The 24762-nt window shown below is 29.5% G+C and overlaps 1 protein-coding gene across 1 annotated transcript in view; it reads right to left on the reverse strand.

Moving 5' to 3' along the window:
• Nucleotides 1–24762, reverse strand: part of LOC145259303 (bridge-like lipid transfer protein family member 1) — a 454810-nt gene that overhangs the window by 88493 nt on the left and 341555 nt on the right. Inside the window, 2 exon segments of the mRNA XM_080117188.1 lie at nt 12203–12360; nt 17453–17714. Coding sequence (XP_079973314.1) covers nt 12203–12360; nt 17453–17714 — 420 coding nt within the window.

Consider the following 24762-nt stretch of genomic DNA (forward strand, 5'->3'; position numbering starts at 1 on the left):
ATCTAATGCTATATATATAATGTTATATATCTCATGTTACATATATAATGTTATATATCTAATGTTATATATCTAATGTTATATATCTAATGTTATATATCTAATGTTATATATCTAATGTTATATATCTCATGTACAGCATAATCTATATATATATATATATCTAATGTTATATATCTAATGCTATATATCTAATGTTATATATCTCATGTTATATATATAATGTTATATATCTAATGTTATATATCTAATGTTATATATCTAATGTTATATATCTCATGTTATATATCTCATGTTATATATCTAATGTTATATATCTACTGTTATATATCTAATGTTATATATCTAATGTTATATATCTAATGTTATATATCTAATGTTATATATCTCATGTACAGCATAATCTATATATATATATATATATCTAATGTTATATATCTAATGCTATATATCTAATGTTATATATCTCATGTTATATATATAATGTTATATACCTAATGTTATATATCTAATGTTATATATCTCATGTACAGCATAATCTATATATATATATCTAATGTTATATATCTCATGTACAGCATAATCTATATATATATATATCTAATGTTATATATCTAATGTTATATATATAATGTTATATATCTCATGTACAGCATAATCTATATATATATATCTAATGTTATATATCTCATGTACAGCATAATCTATATATATATATCTAATGTTATATATCTAATGCTATATATCTAATGTTATATATCTCATGTTATATATATAATGTTATATATCTAATGTTATATATCTAATGTTATATATCTAATGTTATATATCTCATGTACAGCATAATCTATATATATATATATATATCTAATGTTATATATCTAATGCTATATATCTAATGTTATATATCTCATGTTATATATATGTTATATATCTAATGTTATATATCTAATGTTATATATCTAATGTTATATATCTAATGTTATATATCTAATGTTATATATCTCATGTACAGCATAATCTATATATATATATCTAATGTTATATATCTCATGTACAGCATAATCTATATATATATATATCTAATGTTATATATCTAATGTTATATATATAATGTTATATATCTCATGTACAGCATAATCTATATATATATATCTAATGTTATATATCTCATGTACAGCATAATCTATATATATATATATATCTAATATTATATATCTAATGTTATATATCTAATGTTATATATCTCATGTTATATATCTAATGTTATATATCTAATGTTATATATCTCATGTTATATATCTAATGTTATATATCTAATGTAATATATCTAATGTTATATATCTCATGTACAGCATAATCTATATATATATATCTAATGTTATATATCTCATGTACAGCATAATCTATATATATATATATATATCTAATGTTATATATCTAATGCTATATATCTAATGTTATATGTCTCATGTTATATATCTAATGTTATATATCTAATGTTATATATCTAATGTTATATATCTCATGTACAGCATAATCTATATATATATATATCTAATGTTATATATCTAATGCTATATATCTAATGTTATATATCTCATGTTATATATATAATGTTATATATCTAATGTTATATATCTAATGTTATATATCTCATGTTATATATCTAATGTTATATATCTACTGTTATATATCTAATGTTATATATCTAATGTTATATATCTAATGTTATATATCTCATGTACAGCATAATCTATATATATATATATATATATATATCTAATGTTATATATCTAATGCTATATATCTAATGTTATATATCTCATGTTATATATATAATGTTATATATCTAATGTTATATATCTAATGTTATATATCTAATGTTATATATCTAATGTTATATATCTAATGTTATATATCTCATGTACAGCATAATCTATATATATATATCTAATGTTATATATCTAATGTTATATATATAATGTTATATATCTCATGTACAGCATAATCTATATATATATATCTAATGTTATATATCTCATGTACAGCATAATCTATATATATATATATATCTAATATTATATATCTAATGCTATATATCTAATGTTATATATCTCATGTTATATATGTAATGTTATATATCTAATGTTATATATCTAATGTTATATATCTCATGTACAGCATAATCTATATATATATATCTAATGTTATATATCTCATGTACAGCATAATCTATATATATATATATCTAATGTTATATATCTAATGCTATATATCTAATGTTATATGTCTCATGTTATATATCTAATGTTATATATCTAATGTTATATATCTAATGTTATATATCTAATGTTATATATCTCATGTACAGCATAATCTATATATATATATATCTAATGTTATATATCTAATGCTATATATCTAATGTTATATATCTCATGTTATATATATAATGTTATATATATAATGTTATATATCTAATGTTATATATCTCATGTTATATATCTAATGTTATATATCTAATGTTATATATCTACTGTTATATATCTAATGTTATATATCTAATGTTATATATCTAATGTTATATATCTCATGTACAGCATAATCTATATATATATATATATATATATCTAATGTTATATATCTAATGCTATATATCTAATGTTATATATCTCATGTTATATATCTAATGTTATATATCTAATGTTATATATCTAATGTTATATATCTAATGTTATATATCTAATGTTATATATCTAATGTTATATATCTAATGTTATATATCTCATGTACAGCATAATCTATATATATATATCTAATGTTATATATCTCATGTACAGCATAATCTATATATATATATATCTAATGTTATATATCTAATGTTATATATATAATGTTTTATATCTCATGTACAGCATAATCTATATATATATATCTAATGTTATATATCTCATGTACAGCATAATCTATATATATATATATCTAATGTTATATATCTAATGCTATATATCTAATGTTATATGTCTCATGTTATATGTCTCATGTTATATATCTAATGTTATATATCTAATGTTATATATCTAATGTTATATATCTAATGTTATATATCTCATGTACAGCATAATCTATATATATATATATATATCTAATGTTATATATCTAATGCTATATATCTAATGTTATATATCTAATGTTATATATCTCATGTTATATATATAATGTTATATATCTCATGTTATATATATAATGTTATATATCTAATGTTATATATCTAATGTTATATATCTAATGTTATATATCTCATGTTATATATCTACTGTTATATATCTACTGTTATATATCTAATGTTATATATCTAATGTTATATATCTAATGTTATATATCTCATGTACAGCATAATCTATATATATATATCTAATGTTATATATCTAATGCTATATATCTAATGTTATATATCTCATGTTATATATCTAATGTTATATATCTAATGTTATATATCTAATGTTATATATCTCATGTACAGCATAATCTATATATATATATATATCTAATGTTATATATCTCATGTACAGCATAATCTATATATATATATATCTAATGTTATATATCTAATGTTATATATATAATGTTATATATCTCATGTACAGCATAATCTATATATATATATCTAATGTTATATATCTCATGTACAGCATAATCTATATATATATATATCTAATGTTATATATCTAATGTTATATATCTCATGTTATATATATAATGTTATATATCTAATGTTATATATCTCATGTACAGCATAATCTATATATATATATCTAATATTATATATCTCATGTATAGCATAATCTATATATATATATATCTAATGTTATATATCTAATGCTATATATATAATGTTATATATCTCATGTTACATATATAATGTTATATATCTAATGTTATATATCTAATGTTATATATCTAATGTTATATATCTAATGTTATATATCTCATGTACAGCATAATCTATATATATATATATATATATATCTAATGTTATATATCTAATGATATATATCTAATGTTATATATCTCATGTTATATATATAATGTTATATATCTAATGTTATATATCTAATGTTATATATCTCATGTTATATATCTCATGTTATATATCTAATGTTATATATCTACTGTTATATATCTAATGTTATATATCTAATGTTATATATCTAATGTTATATATCTAATGTTATATATCTCATGTACAGCATAATCTATATATATATATATATATCTAATGTTATATATCTAATGCTATATATCTAATGTTATATATCTCATGTTATATATATAATGTTATATACCTAATGTTATATATCTAATGTTATATATCTAATGTTATATATCTCATGTACAGCATAATCTATATATATATATCTAATGTTATATATCTCATGTACAGCATAATCTATATATATATATATCTAATGTTATATATCTAATGTTATATATATAATGTTATATATCTCATGTACAGCATAATCTATATATATATATCTAATGTTATATATCTCATTTACAGCATAATCTATATATATATATCTAATGTTATATATCTAATGCTATATATCTAATGTTATATATCTCATGTTATATATATATTGTTATATATCTAATGTTATATATCTAATGTTATATATCTAATGTTATATATCTCATGTACAGCATAATCTATATATATATATCTAATGTTATATATCTCATGTACAGCATAATCTATATATATATATATATATATATCTAATGTTATATATCTAATGCTATATATCTAATGTTATATATCTCATGTTATATATATGTTATATATCTAATGTTATATATCTAATGTTATATATCTAATGTTATATATCTAATGTTATATATCTCATGTACAGCATAATCTATATATATATATCTAATGTTATATATCTCATGTACAGCATAATCTATATATATATATATCTAATGTTATATATCTAATGTTATATATATAATGTTATATATCTCATGTACAGCATAATCTATATATATATATCTAATGTTATATATCTCATGTACAGCATAATCTATATATATATATCTAATGCTATATATCTCATGTACAGCATAATCTATATATATATATATCTAATGTTATATATCTAATGCTATATATCTAATGTTATATATCTCATGTTATATATATAATGTTATATATCTAATGTTATATATCTAATGTTATATATCTAATGTTATATATCTCATGTACAGCATAATCTATATATATATATTTAATGTTATATATCTCATGTACAGCATAATCTATATACACTTGTGCCCGATATTATTCATACCCCTCGGATCTTTGAGATTTCTATAAGAATATTGCTCAAACCAGAAGGTAGACAATATTAAAGGGATTTCAAACAATAAATCAAGCATAAGCATTTAATTTAAACTCAACAAATAAATAAATTATGCAAGTTTGAAACATTATACAAAGAAAAACAATAATGGCACGAGTTCAAAATTATTCATACCTCTCTTACTAATAGTCAATAGCATGCCCTTTATTCTTAATAACTGCCTGTAACCGTTTTGGATATTTATCAACAAGGTGTTTACAAGCATCAACACTGATTTTTGACCATTCTTCAATGCAGTAGTTCTCCAAATCCCTCAAATTTCTAGGTTTCCGCTTTTTAACCTCAGTTTTCAATATGTGCCAGAGGTTTTCGATAGGGTTCAGGTCGGGACTCTGGCTAGGCCATTCCAAAACATTAATTTGATTATCCTCAAACCATTTCTTGACTATTTTGGCAGTATGTTTTGGATTATTATCCTGTTGAAAGACCCAGTTTGGTCCTAAATGGAGCTTCTCCGCATCCTGTCTAATGTTTTTCTGGAGTATCTCCAAATATTGCTCCTTCTTCATGGTTCCATCTATCTTGACCAAACTACCTGGACCACTAGCCGAAAAGGAGCCCCAAAACATTAGGCTACCACCACCATGTTTCACCGTGGGTATGGTGTTCTTTGGGTTGTAAGCTTCTCCTTTCTTCCTCCAAACGTAAGAAGCATCCATATGGCCAAACAATTCAATTTTTGTTGCGTCAGTCCACAAAATACTTGAGAAAACGGACTCTGAAGAATTCACATGGGTCCTAGCAAACTTTAGACGTGCTGCAAGGTGTTTTCCGGTGTGCAATGGAGTCCTTCTTGGTCTTCTTCCTTTCAGACCATTTTCATGCAGAGTCCTTTGCAATGTTTGCCTTGATATTTTTATGCCAGAAGACTCCAGATTTTCTAAAATGTCCTTAGTAGTGGTGCTTGGATTTGCATTAACACTTCTTACAATATTCCGGGTGGCACTAGCAGACAGTTTCCTTTTCCTTCCTCTACCAATCAAGTTGTTTGTTGTGTGGTGGCTCTGGAATTTTTTGATGATGCTCTGTACTGTTGCTGTAGGGACCTCAAATTTCTTGGAAATTGACTTGTAACCTAAACCATCCTTATGTGAATTCACAATTTTAGTCCTAAGATCATTACTAAGCTCTTTTTTCTTCCCCATTCTAATAATTTTTATTCTTTTATTGGTTTTCAGTTGATATCATTTTAATTTCTGAAAAAATGCAAAAAACGCAATGAAATTAATCAAAGGTTGTATAAAAGCATTCAAAATAAGAATCAAACAGGAAACAAACAGTCAGAAACTCGATTAATACTGAAAAAATAAGGGGGTATGATTATTTTTGAACATTGCAGATTTTATAAATAGCTGTATATTTCTTTTATTACAAGTATCCCGAGATTTTAAAATGACGAAAATGATCAGAAGAGGTTTATTAAGAATATGTATCAATATGGACGTAAACAATAAATTCTTACAAAGTTACACCTAATAAACTCAATTTTCAAGGGGGGGTATGAATAATATCGGGCACAAGTGTATATATATATCTAATGTTATATATCTAATGCTATATATCTAATGTTATATATCTCATGTTATATATATAATGTTATATATCTAATGTTATATATCTAATGTTATATATCTCATGTACAGCATAATCTATATATATATATCTAATGTTATATATCTCATGTACAGCATAATCTATATATATATATATCTAATGTTATATATCTAATGTTATATATCTAATGTTATATATCTCATGTACAGCATAATCTATATATATATATCTAATGTTATATATCTCATGTACAGCATAATCTATATATATATATATCTAATGTTATATATCTAATGTTATATATCTAATGTTATATATCTCATGTACAGCATAATCTATATATATATATCTAATGTTATATATCTCATGTACAGCATAATCTATATATATATATATATATCTAATGTTATATATCTAATGTAATATATCTAATGTTATATATCTCATGTACAGCATAATCTATATATATATATCTAATGTTATATATCTCATGTACAGCATAATCTATATATATATATATATATCTAATGTTATATATCTAATGTTATATATCTAATGTTATATATCTAATGTTATATATCTCATGTACAGCATAATCTATATATATATATATCTAATGTTATATATCTCATGTACAGCATAATCTATATATATATATATATATATATCTAATGTTATATATCTAATGTTATATATCTAATGTTATATATCTCATGTACAGCATAATCTATATATATATATCTAATGTTATATATCTCATGTACAGCATAATCTATATATATATATATATATCTAATGTTATATATCTCATGTACAGCATAATCTATATATATATATATCTAATGTTATATATCTCATGTACAGCATAATCTATATATATATATATATATCTAATGTTATATATCTAATGTTATATATCTAATGTTATATATCTAATGTTATATATCTCATGTACAGCATAATCTATATATATATATCTAATGTTATATATCTCATGTACAGCATAATCTATATATATATATCTAATGTTATATATCTCATGTACAGCATAATCTATATATATATATATATATATATCTAATGTTATATATCTAATGCTATATATCTAATGTTATATATCTCATGTACAGCATAATCTATATATATATATCTAATGTTATATATCTCATGTACAGCATAATCTATATACATATATCTAATGTTATATATCTCATGTACAGCATAATCTATATATATATATATATATCTAATGTTATATATCTCATGTACAGCATAATCTATATATATATATCTAATGTTATATATCTCATGTACAGCATAATCTATATATATATATATCTAATGTTATATATCTCATGTACAGCATAATCTATATATATATATCTAATGTTATATATCTCATGTACAGCATAATCTATATATATATATCTAATGTTATATATCTCATGTACAGCATAATCTATATATATATATATATATCTAATGTTATATATCTAATGCTATATATCTAATGTTATATATCTCATGTACAGCATAATCTATATATATATATCTAATGTTATATATCTCATGTACAGCATAATCTATATATATATATCTAATGTTATATATCTCATGTACAGCATAATCTATATATATATATATCTAATGTTATATATCTCATGTACAGCATAATCTATATATATATATCTAATTTTATATATCTCATGTACAGCATAATCTATATATATATATCTAATGTTATATATCTCATGTACAGCATAATCTATATATATATATCTAATGTTATATATCTCATGTACAGCATAATCTATATATATATATATATATATCTAATGTTATATATCTAATGCTATATATCTAATGTTATATATCTCATGTACAGCATAATCTATATATATATATCTAATGTTATATATCTCATGTACAGCATAATCTATATATATATATCTAATGTTATATATCTCATGTACAGCATAATCTATATATATATATATATCTAATGTTATATATCTCATGTACAGCATAATCTATATATATATATCTAATGTTATATATCTCATGTACAGCATAATCTATATATATATATCTAATGTTATATATCTCATGTACAGCATAATCTATATATATATATCTAATGTTATATATCTCATGTACAGCATAATCTATATATATATATCTAATGTTATATATCTCATGTACAGCATAATCTATATATATATATCTAATGTTATATATCTCATGTACAGCATAATCTATATATATATATCTAATGTTATATATCTCATGTACAGCATAATCTATATATATATATCTAATGTTATATATCTCATGTACAGCATAATCTATATATATATATCTAATGTTATATATCTCATGCACAGCATAATCTATATATATATATCTAATGTTATATATCTCATGTACAGCATAATCTATATATATATATCTAATGTTATATATCTCATGTACAGCATAATCTATATATATATATCTAATGTTATATATCTCATGTACAGCATAATCTATATATATATATCTAATGTTATATATCTCATGTACAGCATAATCTATATATATATATATATATCTAATGTTATATATCTAATGCTATATATCTAATGTTATATATCTCATGTACAGCATAATCTATATATATATATCTAATGTTATATATCTCATGTACAGCATAATCTATATATATATATCTAATGTTATATATCTCATGTACAGCATAATCTATATATATATATATATATATATATATCTAATGTTATATATCTAATGCTATATATCTAATGTTATATATCTCATGTACAGCATAATCTATATATATATATCTAATGTTATATATCTCATGTACAGCATAATCTATATATATATATATCTAATGTTATATATCTCATGTACAGCATAATCTATATATATATATCTAATGTTATATATCTCATGTACAGCATAATCTATATATATATATCTAATGTTATATATCTCACGTACAGCATAATCTATATATATATATATCTAATGTTATATATCTCATGTACAGCATAATCTATATATATATATCTAATGTTATATATCTCATGTACAGCATAATCTATATATATATATCTAATGTTATATATCTCATGTACAGCATAATCTATATATATATATATATATATATCTAATGTTATATATCTAATGCTATATATCTAATGTTATATATCTCATGTACAGCATAATCTATATATATATATATCTAATGTTATATATCTCATGTACAGCATAATCTATATATATATATATCTAATGTTATATATCTCATGTACAGCATAATCTATATATATATATATATCTAATGTTATATATCTAATGCTATATATCTAATGTTATATATCTCATGTACAGCATAATCTATATATATCTATCTAATGTTATATATCTCATGTACAGCATAATCTATATATATATATCTAATGTTATATATCTCATGTACAGCATAATCTATATATATATATATCTAATGTTATATATCTCATGTACAGCATAATCTATATATATATATCTAATGTTATATATCTCATGTACAGCATAATCTATATATATATATCTAATGTTATATATCTCATGTACAGCATAATCTATATATATATATCTAATGTTATATATCTCATGTACAGCATAATCTATATATATATATATCTAATGTTATATATCTCATGTACAGCATAATCTATATATATATATATATATATCTAATGTTATATATCTAATGCTATATATCTAATGTTATATATCTCATGTACAGCATAATCTATATATATATATCTAATGTTATATATCTCATGTACAGCATAATCTATATATATATATCTAATGTTATATATCTCATGTACAGCATAATCTATATATATATATATCTAATGTTATATATCTCATGTACAGCATAATCTATATATATATATCTAATGTTATATATCTCATGTACAGCATAATCTATATATATATATCTAATGTTATATATCTCATGTACAGCATAATCTATATATATATATCTAATGTTATATATCTCATGTACAGCATAATCTATATATATATATCTAATGTTATATATCTCATGTACAGCATAATCTATATATATATATATCTAATGTTATATATCTCATGTACAGCATAATCTATATATATATATCTAATGTTATATATCTCATGTACAGCATAATCTATATATATATATCTAATGTTATATATCTCATGTACAGCATAATCTATATATATATATCTAATGTTATATATCTCATGTACAGCATAATCTATATATATATATATATATCTAATGTTATATATCTAATGCTATATATCTCATGTACAGCATAATCTATATATATATATCTAATGTTATATATCTCATGTACAGCATAATCTATATATATATATCTAATGTTATATATCTCATGTACAGCATAATCTATATATATATATATCTAATGTTATATATCTCATGTACAGCATAATCTATATATATATATCTAATGTTATATATCTCATGTACAGCATAATCTATATATATATATCTAATGTTATATATCTCATGTACAGCATAATCTATATATATATATATATATCTAATGTTATATATCTAATGCTATATATCTCATGTACAGCATAATCTATATATATATATCTAATGTTATATATCTCATGTACAGCATAATCTATATATATATCTAATGTTATATATCTCATGTACAGCATAATCTATATATATATATATCTAATGTTATATATCACATGTACAGCACAATCACATTGACACACCGGTTCTCACCAGATCACCAAAGTTAAGCAACATTGAGCCTGGCCAGTAACAGATGGGTGACCATTTGGGAAGACTAGTCGCTGCATGTATTTTCTGGGAAGGTTTGATGTGGGACCAGCACCCTCAACCCCAAAAATGAATTCTCGTTACAAAAACATCTACAAAGTTGTGGATGGCCTATGTCCCTCCAGGGGCTCAAGGTTACGGATGGATGGATACATCTCATATATATCTAATGTACAGCATAATCTATATATATGATGGATGGAGATGATGTGTTAGCCGTAGGAATGGGGGTTCTTTGCTTTCTGAGAACTTCGACTGAAGTAAAATGAAACATCAGATAGCAAAACATAAGGACACATTCAATCCCTCAATATGATGACCTTGTGCCTCACTATAGAAATATACTTACAGAATGTATGAAGGTCCTGCAAATCAATTGTGCCACCAACAACGCCACCTTTCGATACAAGCATTGAACTGCCCAATCCAGCAGAGACTTTCATATTTTTATGTCCAAAGCTATCAATGGAGAGTCGACCTTGGCTTTTTATTTCTTTCGTTGTCCACCTAAAAAAACAATAAAATCACATTAAACATTAACACGACGTAACTTTTCTTTTTAAATAAACAAAATTTTAAATTCAAATTACAAAGTCATTATTCATATTTTTACCTGCTAAATAAAAATAATGCATGGTCTCCTGTGAATGCACAGCGAACGAGGCATAAAAAAAATGACTAAGTTCAGCATTTGCCTCCCCTCCCATTTAGCCCCAAAAATCCCCAGGGTATGTCAAATCCTGGTGAAAATGAACAAACAGTTCAGTTTTAGGTCTTAACATATGTAAATTTGAGTTCTGCATCATGCAAAAAAAGAAATGACTAAGTCCATCATTTGCCTGCCCCCCCCCCCTATTTAGCCCCAAAAGTCCCCAAGGCCTTAACATATTTAAATTTGAGTTTTTTACCATGCAAAACTGCTAGACATACAAAGAAAATTTTGGACAAACATGATAAAAAAAAGTCCCAAAAATGAAATGTTTTTATTAGCCCTAAAAGAGCCCCTGAGGCACACCCAAGAGTTATCGCAAAGTTATAGACAAACAAAATTATATAGAAATCAGTTAGTTATGACTTTTCAGAAAGTTTTATAAAAACCAAGGCATTAATTATTTTAATAAGCACAAAAATGTCAATTTTAGCCATTTTAAATTGAAAGAGGGGCAACCGGAGTTTTTTTTTGGAAAATCCGTTCTGTTACTTTTTTTTACTCATATCATGTTTAATGTTTGTTCAAAATTTCAAAAGATTCCAAGGCATAGTTATTGAGAAAAGTGCGGACAGATGAACAGACGAACAAGGTTGAATTTACATGTCCAACCTCCTTTTGTCGGGTGACCAAAAAACTTCAATGTAACTGTTTAAAAGCACACAACCAGAAATAAACACATAATTATTGATAATTAACTATCAATCTTCCACTCATCAGAAAGAATCAATTAAGTTGATATAGTTGTGATTGAACCCTAATAAATAATATTGCAAACATAGTTAGGGAATATAGTATCAATTATAAATAAGAATGCATAACTTGTAAAAAACTGTGATTAAAGATAAAAAAAAAAGGTGCTTCATTATAAGATCAAAATTCGAAAAATTGAAATATTGAATTTCAAATGAAACAATGGTAGCTACTGAATTATTATGTCACACTAATGAACATATCCAAAATTTATGAAAAACGATGAGGTAGAAAATTAATTATTAGTGAAAATTGTTTTCGAAGACTATTAGAAAAATTGTGCATACGTAACTGAAGAACACGTATATAAACAGGGGAGGTAATTCATTTTTATAATCTGTCAAAAACTTGGGCTGATTCAAATTATGAGTCATTTCTCTTGTGTTTACATTGCACCTGACAAAACAAAAATGGCAAAATAATTTTTTTGCTGAATCATGTGCTACAAGAAAACAAGGTATAATGCAAAAGTGGACCTCTGAGAAAGACTTTTACATTAGAAAGGGCATCGCATGGACTGCTTGTAACAAAATGGATAAGATCTGTAAATCCAATCTTGCTCGCAAATTCAAAATCCAAGTTTTCCGCGTACTTATTGAGCCAATCTTTCTCTATGGATTTGAAACTTGGACTCTTTCAGCAAAACAACAGCGTCGTTTGGATGGATGTTACACACGTCTTTTGAGAAGAGTACTGAATATCTCATGGCGAAATCACTCAACTCTAGAAATGGTATGTGGAGTCTTACAAAGAGTATCAATCTCAGTTTGTAAAAGACATGTTCAGTTTGCTGGGCATTGCGCACATGCCGCAGATGAACTTGCTTCATCATTTGTACTGTGGATGCATCCATCATCATTTGTACTGTGGATGCATCCATCATCATTTGTACTGTGGATGCATCCATCATCATTTGTACTGTGGATGCATCCATTATCATTTGTACTGTGGATGCATCCATCATCATTTGTACTGTGGATGCATTCATCATCATTTGTACTGTGGATGCATCCATCATCATTTGTACTGTGGATGCATCCATCATCATTTGTACTGTGGATGCATCCATTATCTCACAATCGATCACATAAGTTAACTTTTCCAGATAGGATACAATGAAATGCATTCATCTCCAAGGAAGATCTTTAGCGCGTTATGACAGATAGGGAATACTAGAAGGGTGTAAGGAGTCCTATCTCAGCTGAGGCCGCAGGATGATAATGATGATGATAACTGAATACATAAAATAATTATGTGAGGTCACCTGACATCACAGCTTTTCCTTTTTTTTCCTTTTATTTTATGTTTTTTATTGAGATTATTTTATTTATTTTTAAATCGACTTATTCTATCCTTTTGTTTTAAACTGTAATTTTTTTCGCTCATTACAATAATTGTTTTTTTTTCTTTTTTTACATTGGTCTTAACATTCTCGTTTGCCTCAGAAAAGTAAGACGTTTGCTTGGTTTCGTTCCGTTGTTTTGTTTTACGGCATATCAACCCTTTTCGGATCATTTAATACCAAATCCAGTTATTTTGGAAAAAGTATTCATGTTGCAACAAGTTATTTTGTAAAATGTTTTTATTCTTCAAGCTCTTTGTATCTTCAATCATTAGTTTGTAGTGTTTGGTTTGGTTGTTTTATAGTGGATTTTATCGTTTTTGTTCCCTGTCCTGCAGAACATGAATGAGTTTTGCAATGGGAGAGGGAAAAAGGTTACAGTATTAATGTTTGGGACAGTTTGGGTTAAAGAGTTAAAATATTAATGTTTGATACATTTTAAGTTAGGAAAACAGACAAGAAGTGGGGGAAGATCGAAAGAGAAAAGGGAAGAAGGAAAAAGTGGGAAAAGTTTGGTAGTTGTTTTTGTTTTTGGTTTTGCAGAAGATAATTAAGTTTTGCAAAAGGAAGTAGAAAAACAAAGAGCATCAATGTTAGGTGCATTTCGTCTCAGGAAGGCAATATCTTCAGACAGCCTGGTCTGGTAGCACCAGGTTACGTACGATTGAATGTAGACTTTGTTTTTAAGGTGCTTTAAGAATAAGGAAAACTGAAAGCCGCAAAATTGAATTTCTATTAAAAACCAATGTCATCAAAAGCATTTTGCCTCAGGAAGCCAATACCTTCAGATAGCTTGATCTGGTAGCACTAGTCTATCTGCTTGTCTGCCAATAAAGATAAATACAGATAAGATAAAAAAAAAAATTTTTTATTACATTTTCACCCCAAACAAGGCTTATTGCCACTTTGATGTAGGGGGCTACTATCAGGGACATAAGCTACAGGGGTACTATGTAGGGAGTTGGGCAGCAAGATGTCTGTTCACATTACACTTGAACTTCTGCATGTCAGTACAGTTGGGGAAGCAGGGACCCGGAAGGGAATTCCAAAGTCTTGCAGTTCTGGGGAAGAAATTACTGGAGTAGAAAGCGCTCTTACATCTAGGGATCTTTACTGTGTAGGGGTGGGATTTAGCTGCTTGTCGGGTTGGTCAGGGGTGTTTATGTCAAGGGGTTACAAGTGCTTGCAGTTCGTTGGAGCATTCACCATTAAAATACTTTAGAACAGGCAGAGGGATACAACATTTCATCAATGGGACAGAGGCTGAAGTTTAGATAAAAGTTCAGGACCTACCAGGTTGGCGACTCTCTTTTGAACCTTGTCTAGGAGTGAGAGACTAGTGGCAGATGCACCAACCCAAATATGACAACAATACTCCATACATAGTGAATGGTGGCCTTATAGAGGTACAGTATACTTTCGGACGTTAGTTGCTTTCTAGCACGGTAGAGAGAGCCTATCTTCTTCGCAGCGGTCCTGGCAATACTCTCAATGTAATTGTTCCAACTCATGTTTCCTGTGAACGTTAGGCCGAGGAGTTTAAAAGATGTACTTTCAAATAAAGAGTGTTTGGCCATTGCTATTGGTGGCAGAGAAAGTTTGTGTAATTATTGAAGGAAACAAGTTTAGTCTTAGCATTGAATGTGACCATCCATTTTTGTCCCCATTCTACTACAGATTGGAGGTCATCCTCTAGTGTTTCTGCCATTTCCTTAGTGTTCATTCGTTTTCCTGTCGTGCCTGTTATAGAGCGTGGTGTCATCAGTATATATAGCCATCTCAGAGACAATTTTATCAGGGAGGTCATTTATGAATATTAGGAACAATAAAAGTCCAAGGATAGACCCCTGAGGCACTCCTGCATTTATATCATACTAGCAAGGGGTACCCGGCATTGCCCGGGTGTTTGTAGGTGTGTGTGAAAAATAGCAGGTGCCCGTGAAAAAAAAACAAAGCTTTTACGACACGCAGTTGGAAAATAGTAAAGTGTGAAAAAAAAAAACAGGTGCGCGTTTTTGATTGACATGACGGCGATAGGTATTCAGCAGTTAGCATTTTGTGCGGGACAGTCTTTAATGCGATCAATAAATCGGTTTGTTTGTTTTTAAAAACGTGCTCCCCCGTCTGATATGACGAAGTCGACATTGACCAAACGTTCACTAGCTCTGGGCCTGTGATTAGAGGCGAGTTTCACTTTTTTTTATACTGAAAACCGAATGTAACGCGTGCCGATGCGGGAAAAGTGGAATAATTAACGTTTGAAAGCTCCGTGGTTAAGTGTGAGATATTACAATTTATGGATGATATAAAAAGTTTTAAGAAGTTGTGAAGCGAGCGAGCGCTTCTCTGAAAGAAGCCTTTTGTGGACATCGAGGAAAAGCGTACATACATACATACATTTTCGCTTTTATATATATATAGATTGTTTAGATATATGACAACCTTGATTTTTCTTTTATCCTTCCTGCCATACCCTGTGAAAAGCTTTAGATATATCTAGAGCTACTGATCTACCCTTCCCTGCTTTGACCAGTGGATGGTATATATGTTCATAGAGTCTACATTTTTATTGAGATTATTTTATTTATCTTTAAATTGACTTATTCTATCCTTTTGTTTTAAACTGTTATTTCATTGTAACTTTTTTTTCACTCATTACAATAATTGCTTTTTTTCTTTTTTTTACAATGGTCTTAACATTCTCGTTTGCCTCAGAAAAGTAAGACGAGACCTTCTATTTGCTTGTCTGCCGATAAAGATACGTACGGTTAAAGTCGTCACACATAAAAACTTACGTAGTATTTCCCATAACATTGCTCATGTTGACGTTGACGTCAAGGGCCGAAAGATTGACAGCAAACAAGACAAGGGTCTCCCAAGCATTGGACATTCCTGATCCCGTGTGTCCAGAATTGTTCCGATGCCGACTCAGCTCTGGAGAGAAATACTGGCCGATTCCAGACTTATTTTTTGGAGGCTGCTGCGGTTTCGGTGGAGGAGCTAACGGAACTTCCAAATTCGGGCCATCAGGTGATGGAGGGACAGATCCGCTTGGGCCTGAAAGAGCAACAAAGAGGTAAGAATAAAATATATTTTAAAAAAAATAAATAAATAAAATATGGTACACGAGCATTTATTTGCAATGAAATTGAAACGTCACAGAAATTGAAAAGAAATTTTTTTTTTTCTTAATAAAAATTTGGCATTACGAAATTAGTTTGAAAATCTAAAAGAAAAAAAATATGATCCATGATAATAATTTCTGCACCAGTTCTTTTCTTTCTTTTTTTTTTTCCACAAGGAAACTGCTGCTTATCAAGGCCAGAAGGTCACTCAAGGATAAGGATTAATGAGTATCAGGAGGCTGGTGAGACAACACCATAATAATCAGTAGTGGTGGAAATGGGTAGAATTTGATCATTTAAGGGGACAGCTCAACAAGAATTTGTTTACATTGGACATGAAAACAACCATGTTGTAGTCAGCTTGAAAGCAGCCCTGCAGTATTGAATTCCACAGACAAGCAATTCTAGGAAAGAAAGTTTATTCATAGAATTTTTGTTTAGTTTTAGGCATATATAGTAGAGGAAATTGTTGACAGTGGTTGTGGCTAAATGAGGTTACATCTGTTAAAATGTTGAAATTTTTGTTTAAATGATTTTTCAACACACACACACACACATATATGTGTACTTTCGCGATTATATTTCACTCTTTGTATATACCAATTTTTTTTTTTTTTTTAAATTGACAAGTGCTTTTTCTTCTGATGAGTTCCATCGCCCTTGAGCCCCTGAAGGGGGCATAGGCCATCAACAACTTTTTGTAGCGAGGAGTTCTTTTTACAGAGTGAGGATGCTGGCTCGATGCCCAACCTTCCCAGAAGGTACATACAGCGCCTAGCCTTCCCAAACGGTCACCCATCTGTTACTGGCCAGGCTCAATGTTGCTTAACTTCGGTGATCTGGCAACGTGTGTCAATGTGATTGTGCTGTACTTCTGATGAGTTAAAGGAGGAATAAATTCAAGAACTGAATGCTTTTGCGCTATGAAGTAGATGCTGTCAAGAATTGTGCATCTCAACATCTTAAAATTTGGAATATACACTTTTATCATTTATTTGTTACAAGCAGGGAGGTATCCGGCGTTGCCCGGGTGTTTGTAGGTGTGTGTATTTTTCGGTAAATGAAAAGAAAAATCGTTGGTTGTTTAAAAAAAAACAAAAAGAACGAAGCCTTGACGCGCAGTTGGAAAATAGTAAAGTGTGAAAAAAAAATGTGCAACCTGGCAGGTGCCCATTTTTGACAAGTTAATGACATAAACTTTGAGTGCGGGACAGTGTTTTATTTACCGCGAGTCCGTTGGCTTCTTTTTTTATACGAAAAAGCTTAATGCACATGCGGCGATCATAAGCAATAGCTATTCAGCAGTTAACATTTTCTGCGGGACAGTTTTTAATGAGATCAATAACCCGGTTTGTTTGTTTTTACCTAATTTTGGGGAAAATCAACTCCCTGTTTATTAGGAGGAGTGTCTCGCCTCAAAATGAAAGCAACCGTCTGATATGACGAAGCTGATATTGACCAAACGTTACATCGTTTTCTAGAGACCAATGGCCGTGGGCCAGTGATTCGAATCGAGTTTTGCTTTTTTTAAACCGAAAAACGAAAGCAACACGTGCCAATCCGAAAATGTTGAATATTTAACATTTCAAAGTCGGGCAAATTAAACAGAGAGGCGACCCCCCCCCTTGTTAAGTCGTAGATATTATCATTTAGACGTGATATAAAACGTCTTAGAAATGACCGACGGCCTCGAGAATCCGCCGGAAAAAAGCCTTTCTTGGACATACACAAAAAGGGAACATACATACATACACATTTTCGCTTTTATATATAATAGACTAGCGGGGGCACCCGGCATTGCCCCGGTGTTTGTAGGTATGTGTGTTGGGGGGGGGGGGGGGGTTAGATCAAAAAAGAAAAAAAAAATTTTGGTAAGAACGTAAGCTGGAAAACAAATATTAAAAAATGAACAAAAACAAAAAAGCAGCGAAAAAAGTTTTTTGTAGGTGTGTGTCCATGTTTTATTAGGGGAGTGTGTCCAAATGAAAGCAATTGTCTGATATGACGGTGAAAACCGACATTGACCAAACGTCCATTGCTTTCTGAGCGCTCCCGGCCCATAGCTGAGAAGTACACTTGAGTTTCACATCAGTTTCGCTTCTATACAAAAAAGCCGAATCAACACGAGAGAGTCCGTATATATATATATATATATATATATATATTTATGTATACGTATATATTTTTGTTTAATGTATCTATCTATCTATATATCTATAAAAGTGAATGTGTCTGTGTGTGTGTCTGTGTACATTTCCCTACGCAATAACTCTGTCAATTTTCAGTCTACAGACTCGAAATTTGATATACAGGGTACTGAGATTTGGGAAAATCGATGTGATCGGTTTTCGGCCAGAAATTTTGCTGTTCAGGGGTCAAAGTTCAACGATTTGACCTTTAAGAACTCTACCAAACTCCTCCGACAATTTTAGGTCTAAACACTTGAAATTTTAGATAAAGGTTCCTTGAACATGGATCTAACTTAATAACTCGATTAGAGCCCAAAACAATAAATTTTAAGGGGTCATAATAGGGGTCAAAGTTTTAAAAAAATTGACAGTTTCTTTTTTTTTTTTTTGCTCAGCATACGCCTCCAAACACTCGGGCAACGCCGGGATGACAAAATTACGATATGTTGTCGATCTTACCATTTATTTCTTTAAGCATGTTAAAATGTTCAATTTGTGACAAAACCTGCTTTTAGTAGCGCAGAATCATTCATGCAATTATTATGTCAATTTTTTAATTTATTCCACCTTTCCTCATCAGACGAATAGGAACTCATCATAACTTTATAATAAAATAAAGAAATATGGGCATGGTTACAAAATCCGAAAATCAGAAGAAAAGTTGCAATCGTGTTTTCTTTTAGTTAGGCCATCTTTGAATTCTTAAAAATTCAAATCATGCCTGTTCCTTTATTTTCTTAAAAACATTACCTTTTTTTTTTTTTTTTTAATTCAATTTTAACCCCAAACAAGGCACAGTGCCACTTTGAAGCAGAGGGCTACTATCAGGGACTTAATTTGCAGGGGCATTATGAAGGGAGATGAGTAGAAAGATGTTTGTTCACATTACACATGAACTTCTGCATATCAGTACAGTTGGGAAAGCAGAATCCCGGAAGGGAGTTCCAAAGACTTGCAGTTCTAGGGAAGAAACTATTGGAGCAAAAGGCTTTCTTGCACCTAGGGATCTCTACTGTAAAGGGATGAGACTTAGTAGCTTGTCGGGTTTGTTGGGGGTAATTACGTCGAGGAGGTACAAGTGTTTGCAGTTCGTCAGAGCATTCACCATTAAAGTATTTGTAGAACAGGCAGAGGGATGCAACATCTCGTCGATAGGACAGAGGCTGAAACCTAGATGATAGTTCAGGACCTATCAGGTTGGCGACTTTTAACCCTCTCCAGGAGCGACAGACAAGCAGCAGATGCACCAGCCCAGATGTGACAACAGTACTCCATACATGGGCGAATGGTGGCCTTATAGAGGTACAGGATACTTTCAGGCATAAGTAATTTTCTAGCACAGTAGAGGCAACCTTCCTTGCAGCAGCCTTGGCAATGCTCTCAATGTATCTATTCCAGTTCATATTCCCTGTAAACGTTGGGCCGAGGAGTTTAAAAGAAGTACTTTCAGGCAATGTGTTCTTGGCCATTGCTATTGGTGGTAGAGAAGGTTCCTTGTAGTTAGTGAAAGAAACAAGCTTAGTCTTAGCAACATTGAATGTGACTATCCATTTTTGTCCCCATTCCACTACAGATTGGAAGTCATCCTCTAGTGTTTCTGCCATTTCCTTGGATATGTGTTCATTTGTTTTCCCTTCATATCTGTTATAGAGAGTTGTGTCATCGGCAAAGATACCCATCTCCGAAACAATTTTATCAGGGAGGTCATTTATGAATATCAGTAATAATAGAGGTCCAAGGATAGATCCCTGAGGTACTCTCGCATTTATGTCATATTGTTTAGATGTACGACCGTCGAGGACAACTTGGATTTTTCTCTTACTTAAGAAGGATTTAATTACATTATGAGTTCTTCCAGTGAGTCCATATGATCTAATTTTCCTTAGAAGACCATCGTGCCCTACTCTGTCAAAAGCCTTAGATATATCAAGGGCTACCGCTCTACCCTCCCCTGTTTACCTCTAAGAATCTTAACTTTTCAAACATTTCGCTGACCAGCAAAATCATAGCTAGTCTGTATAAATGTTATTTTGTTAACTGTTTTTCCTTTGAGGATAAGAGCCATTCATTGAAACTCCATGGAATAAGGAAATAGTCATATTTAATCCGTATCCCTTGTATCAAAGAAATGCTGTGAATTCTAATTTGAAAAATGTCAACTTCCTTCATATATCTATGCTCTATCTCGAATATTGAGCATTTTCATCTGGTTAGGGTTGCCCTATAAATATTACGAAGTTTCCATAATTCCTCAAGTACAAACAACACCAATTTTTCCACACCATTTCGGATCTGTGCAAAACAATGAAAAGGAACTTTATAAATACACTCTCGACAGACTAATTTACTGGATGGCTCTAGTGTAGAGTACTATTGATCTGTTTGCATTGCACCTGCTGGTGGTAGTTTTCCTTTATTTTAATACTATATCTTACTTTGTTTAAATTTAAACCCAGTTATGGCTTTACAGAAAAATTCAAGTGAGAGGCATGTTGTTTATATTTAATTCTTCATATATTCATATATCGACGGCACAATCACATTGACACACTGGTTCTCACCAGATCACCACAGTTAAGCAACGATGAGTCTGGCCAGTACCAGATGGGTGACCATTTGAGAAGGCAAGGTGCTGTATGTACCATGTTGAATCATAAAAATTTCCAGGTTGGTATCTGGCGACACGTTTCATCCACTGGAGGTGTAAATGCATCCTCGAATAAACTCGCCTGCAAGGCAGACAAGGCGGTACTCCATGCAATGGTGTACCGGCAATCTGCTGCAAGATGCCTTCCTGAACCTGCATATCAAGCACATGTTTGTCACAGCGAATCGTGACATCTGAAATGTATGCGACACAAAGATGCACCTCGTGGATCACCTAAAACACGTTGTAGCTGAGGCTGGCTCAATCCTAATGAGCAAAATGTATACTCATGTCAGAGTTCTGCCAACGATGAATCACATGAAAACTCAGCATCTGACAATCTCTCATAATAACATTTCCAAACATCCCTTCGTCACCACACCGCCACTACCAGAAAATGTACATAACATAAAATGAACGCATTTCAGGTGAAAACATTATCACCTATTTCTGTATCATGTCGAAATTAATATAAATTCCAACACGAGGCAATTGCCAAGGCTGCTGCAAGGAAGGTCGGCTCTCTCTATGCTAAAAAGGCTATTCACACCTAATAGGTCTTGAACCATCAACTAAACTCCAACCTCCGTCCCATCACTGAAACATGGCAAGTATTTCAATGGCAGGTGCTCTGACGAACTCCAACCAACCCCCTCAACGACTATACCCCCGACAAACCAGACAGGTGGCAAAATCTGAGATCCAAGATATCATAAAGCCTTCTGCTCGAATAGCTTTTCCCCTCGGACTGCTGTACTTTGGAATTCCCTCCCAGACACCTGCTTTCCTGACATTACTGACATGTCGAAATTTAAGTGTAATGTGAACAGACATCTCGCTGCCCAACTCTATAAATAGTATCCCTGCCACTAGTCTATCGCTTCTAGACAGGGTTCAAAAGAGAGTCGCCAATCTGATAGGTCCTGAACTTTTATCTAATCTTCAACCTCTGTCCCATCGACATTCTTCTGCCTGTTCTACAAGTACGGTGAATGCTCTGATGAACTGCAAGCACTTGTACCCCCTCGACGTAAATACCTCCAACAAACCCTACAAGCAGCTAAATCCCACCCCTTCACAGTAGAGATCCCTAGATGTAAGAGAGCCTTCTACTCCAGTAGCTTCTTTTCCAGAACCGCTAGACTTTGGAATTCCCTTCCGGGTCCCTGCTTCCCCAACAGTACTGACATGCAGAAGTTAAAGTGTAACGTGAACCGACATCTTGCTGCCCAACTCCCTACATAGTACCCCTGTAGCTTAGATCCCTGATAGTAGCCCCCTACATCAAAGTGGCAATGTGCCTGGTTTAGGGTGAAAATGTAATAAAAAATTAAAAAAAAAAAAAAACTCTGGTTTAAAATAGTAGCTCCTCACAACTAAGTGGCCCTGTGCCTTGTTAGGGGGTGAAACATCAATAAAAAGAAAACACATTTCAGGTGATAACATTCCATTTACATTTCAAATGAACTTCTCTCCAACAATAACCATATTTTTCTGTTTTGTACATTTGTACATTGCTCTTCTTGCTGTCCTCGTCTCTGCCACCAGATGCATATCCATATTCACCATTTTCTCGACTGGAAATCAAGTTCAGTCGAAATTACATCACAAACATAAAATAAGAAATGATACACTTCAAAACGTTCAGCATGATTTTCTCTTGGAATTTTCTTTTTTTTTTTTTTTTTTTTTTTGACGCGCATCATTTGTGACTTTCTGTTGGTAATCTGTTTTATGATGCAAAAGAGTTTGACAGTGGCTTTGTTGCTGTTCTGTTCACTCCCAGGCTTTACCTTCTATCTGTAAAAAGCTTAGTTTATTGCAGCACATGTACCAGGAAATGTCGACAGGGAAGCTCAGGCAGTTGTTTTTTTTTTATTTATCAGACAGGTGCGCTTAATCTAGCATGCAGCCTTCTCAAAACCACACTTGATTTTGTATCTAACCTCCTGACAAGGATGCAATTTATATATAAATACTGGCCCATGGATTCATTGATTTTTTTAATATTCAGATTTTCATCGATTTTTTATATATTTTAACCTTCCATCAGTCGATACAATTTATTGTGCATTTTACTTTTCACTTTTTTAATTTCCATTTTCGCTCGGACTCATTTTCGCCTCATCAACACCTGAAAGATG

Source organism: Euprymna scolopes, chromosome 34 (genome assembly GCF_053919585.1).
Source record: "Euprymna scolopes isolate OS-2025 chromosome 34, ASM5391958v1, whole genome shotgun sequence".
Lineage (NCBI taxonomy): Eukaryota > Metazoa > Mollusca > Cephalopoda > Sepiida > Sepiolidae > Euprymna > Euprymna scolopes.